At 35.8% G+C, this 3776-nt stretch overlaps 2 protein-coding genes across 2 annotated transcripts; both read left to right on the plus strand.

The window, feature by feature from the left end:
* The first annotated feature begins 638 nt into the window (after nt 1-638).
* On the plus strand, nt 639-3564 carry LOC114360705 (uncharacterized). The gene is made up of 4 exons (XM_028315492.1): nt 639-1790; nt 1908-2268; nt 2427-2688; nt 2988-3564. Exons 1-4 carry the CDS (start codon nt 1265-1267, stop codon nt 3294-3296), a joined length of 1458 nt encoding a protein of 485 aa, XP_028171293.1. The 5' UTR covers nt 639-1264; the 3' UTR covers nt 3297-3564.
* cnir (cornichon-like protein) lies at nt 735-1303 on the plus strand. The gene has a single exon (XM_028315503.1). It carries the CDS (start codon nt 789-791, stop codon nt 1260-1262), a length of 474 nt encoding a protein of 157 aa, XP_028171304.1. The 5' UTR covers nt 735-788; the 3' UTR covers nt 1263-1303.
* Nucleotides 3565-3776: the final 212 nt, after the last annotated feature.

A 3776-nucleotide genomic window follows, 5' to 3' on the forward strand; every position in this document is an offset into this window, starting at 1 on the left:
GTTCAGAATTTGATTATTGATGAATAATAATAAAATCCTACTTGCTCGATTGATGGTTTCATTTAATTTATTTAAACCAGTTTACCTATAATATAATACGTTTTTGTTAATTTATGAAAATATTAAATAAGCCTATAATCCTGAATCCTGATACATAAAGTTAGCCTATTAATTTAATACAGGTACGACTGTACCCAGTGTTGCACTATCAAATGCAATTGAAGCGCCTCTATGCCAGGGTTTTTATGTTCCTGGTCAGGCTATACATTCCATATTTATTAAAATTGCATGGGGAAAGTTATTGCATTTGAGCAGTAGAATCAAACCCTTTTTATTTGATAGGTATAGTGTATAAACGTATAAACATACTAAGTACGCATAGTCGCGAAGTTAAACCATTTATAACTTAAAGGCTGGACAGATTTTGATGAAATGGTAAGTACCATCCGTCGTTGGCGGTCAACATGATGTCCGTCACTGGCGTTGAAAAGGTTAATATAAAAAAAAACTAAAACGATTTCATCTTACAAAGACGCAGTGCGCGCAAACCCTAATTAAATAAATAAAGCTGTCAATGTCAATACAATGTAATTTATAATCTGTGTGGTGTTTTGACAGTTTACCTACCTTGTTTCTGACAGATTCTGCCTGCCGTATCATTTGCATTTTGCAAACGTTAATTTATTAATAAAATGTGTTTGTGCATTGAAAACTGATAAAAATATTATTATCAATACGAACAATTTACACCTGTTAATTAGAGATAAGGGGAAGAAGACATATTAGTTATGATATTGGCTGAAACTTTGTTGTTCTCTCTATCTCTGATCGATTGCGGTGCAATTTTATTTCTGTTAGTTTACTATATAATAACGCTGTCTGACTTGGAATGTGATTATTTGAATGCTCAGGAGTGTTGTGAGAAATTAAACTACTGGCTATTGCCTAAATACATTGCGCACTCGTTCATAACATTCCTATTGCTACTTCATGGGCAGCTGGTTCTATTTCTGATTAATCTGCCTATGTTTATATGGCTCACGTTTGAATATCTGACCATACCTCAAGGAAACTTAGGAGCTTACGATCCAGCTGAGATACACAATCGAGGTAACCTAAAGAAACACCTGAGAGATGTTATGATATACATTGGGTACTATCTCATATTCTTTTTCATATACCTCTACTGTTTCATCCTTGCTCTATTGAAAGGGGACCCATTACAAAGGCATGCTGATGATGAAATTATAACTAAAATGTAAAAATGTCTGATAATTCAGTAGATAGTATTGATTTGGGAGAAGCTCAGGACTTAAGTGACTCAGACAGCAGTTCTAATGATGACCCTGGCCCTGCACCATGTGTGAAAGTGCCTCTACCAGAGAACATAGCAGCTTATGTTGAGAATGTTGAATTGATGCGTGATATTGAACCAGTTGATTGTAATAGCAATCTTATTGAGAATGTAATGAATAACTATGTTATTGTTAAGAAGATTATTAGTAGTCTACCATGGCAAGAGAAGATGCTATGTAAACATGTGTGCCAAACGTGGCATTCAGCTGTGCTAGCCCTCCAAAAGGAACAGCTCAGTCCTGCAGACTTTGTGATAGATTTACAACTTGCTTCAATAAAAAATGGTGTGAAATATAAGGTGTCTGGTGTGTATTACACTGAGCCGCTAGTCATTTTCACATTTACAAATACCCCAGCTGGGTTTGGGATTACTAACAGATGCTTGGAGTTGGTACCCTCCCCATGTGATCCACCATGTGATAAAGAACATTGCTGTAAGTATATTATGATATTGATATTAATAGCTTTCCTGGCCCTTTTGCTGAATGAGATTGCCATTAGTTGTGTACTTTTTAACAATGAAGGGATTTAAATAATTTCTTTATTTACAGTAATTGATTATATTCATCGTGATACTACTGCACCAAAAGATTGTATGCTAACAGTGAGGGCAGGCTACCTCTCATACATGCCACTGCCACATTCAATAACAGCTAAGCATACAATCACGCAACGCATGTTTCGGAGATCAAACGCATTTATTGGTGGAATTTACATACCAAAAATTCCAGATGTTCAATTTCATGTGATCAATATAAAGACTAATACAGACATGCAGAAGGAATACTTTGATGTAATCTCAAATCTTGCTCAGGACAACATCTTCAAGGGTATTTTAATTTATGTGACTGAAAAGTTTCTTCTACATTCAGAAATTGGGGAATGTGCTTACCTAAATTATTTCAAGGAAGTGTAAGTTTTAATATTTTTATTCCATTTTGTTCTAGTATGAACAACTTTTCTTTATAATTATGTGAATTAGTTTATTTAACATACTATCCTGGCACAAACTTCAAAGTAGAAAAAAAAGTTCTTTGTTTAACTTATTTGTTTTATTTTTATTTTTATAGGCAACCAGACATACCTTACGCACTTGGAGGCTGTATAGTTGAAGATACTATGTGCGAACTCAGTAACATAACGCCACTGGTGGACTGCAGGAATGAAGGAAATTATTTTGTCAGTGAAAATCTCATAACTATTGGGATGTTCACAGTGCCTAAAAATACTAATGCTGCAGATCAAAACCACAAAATAAACTTTGATATGTACTCTCTTATACTGGAATCATCAGATTGGACTAAAGCAAAAATACAGAAGACAATTAATGAGGTAATGGTACAAAAATAATTGAAATACATGTAATATGTCTGACTCTGAACATGTTCATCTCTATTAAAGTATACAATGAGTTCTACACACTACCTACTAGTGTCAGTGTAAGTACTACCAGACAGGCTATGCTGAACTGAGAGGATTGTCCTATAAGTTCAAGGCTGTCTTTCAGACAGTAGAGAATAAACAGTAATGTTTAGTTTGACCTGTGAGACCTTACAGCCGCACGCTCGTACTGTTTCTTCTGAACAACTAGTAGGTTTTGACTATAATAATAAATATTACTTTTTTTTCAGTTCTCCAAGAAAGTGCCGCGTTTCGAGCACAGCGTGGTATTGAAGCTGTCATGCGTTGGACGCGATCAGAAGCACGAATTAGAAGAAGACTACTTCAGAGCCGAATTCCCCACTAGCAGGCTGGTGGGTTGCTTTGGTAACGGGGAGTTGGGGGTCAACCACCCGGTACGACCCGCCGACGACGCCCCGCCGTCGAAAAGACATCGACATGACCCGGGACCCGAGTTTGGATTGATATACTCATACTCTACAGTGTTTGTGTATATTGGATGGGGGAAAATCACGTCACCTGAAGGACCTAACCATTAAGAAATTAATGAGGATAATCATTGCTTAGTTACTAAAGATCTGTCTGAGAACTGTGCAATACTGAACTTAAGTCGCCAATTTATTGGAGTGATTTTAATATAAGGGAATGCCTAGTAAATATGTAGGTACTGGGTATTATTGATGTGATAGTACTTATGCTTCCGAAAATTTATTTAGTTGTATTATTATTTTGTTGTCATTGTCATTATATCATGAATCTACAGGGTGTTAGGTAAATGGGTATATGAGCTGACACTAGCCCATGTTAACATGGTCATATAAATGGTATGGTGAAGTCAGAAAATTGATATCTTCATTTTAATTATTTTATTTTTCATACAAATCGGATTTTATAAAATTTATTTTGTACTAGCTTTCCGCCCGCGGCTTCGCCCGCGTGGATTTTTGTCTGTCACAGAAAAACTATATCGCGCGCGTCCCTGTTTCAAAAACCGGGATAAAAACTATCCTATGTTCTTT

Source organism: Ostrinia furnacalis, unplaced genomic scaffold (genome assembly GCF_004193835.3).
Source record: "Ostrinia furnacalis isolate ACB-3 unplaced genomic scaffold, ASM419383v2 OfSCF0322, whole genome shotgun sequence".
NCBI lineage: Eukaryota > Metazoa > Arthropoda > Insecta > Lepidoptera > Crambidae > Ostrinia > Ostrinia furnacalis.

Excerpts from the sequence above, each read along its gene's own strand:
- cnir (XM_028315503.1), top strand. The coding sequence starts at position 789 with ATGATATTGGCTGAAACTTTGTTGTTCTCTCTATCTCTGATCGATTGC.
- LOC114360705 (XM_028315492.1), top strand. The coding sequence starts at position 1,265 with ATGTCTGATAATTCAGTAGATAGTATTGATTTGGGAGAAGCTCAGGAC. Across the intron at positions 1,791-1,907 it reads ATGTGATAAAGAACATTGCT|TAATTGATTATATTCATCGT; the intron begins GTAAGTATATTA and ends CTTTATTTACAG. Across the intron at positions 2,269-2,426 it reads CTAAATTATTTCAAGGAAGT|GCAACCAGACATACCTTACG; the intron begins GTAAGTTTTAAT and ends TTATTTTTATAG.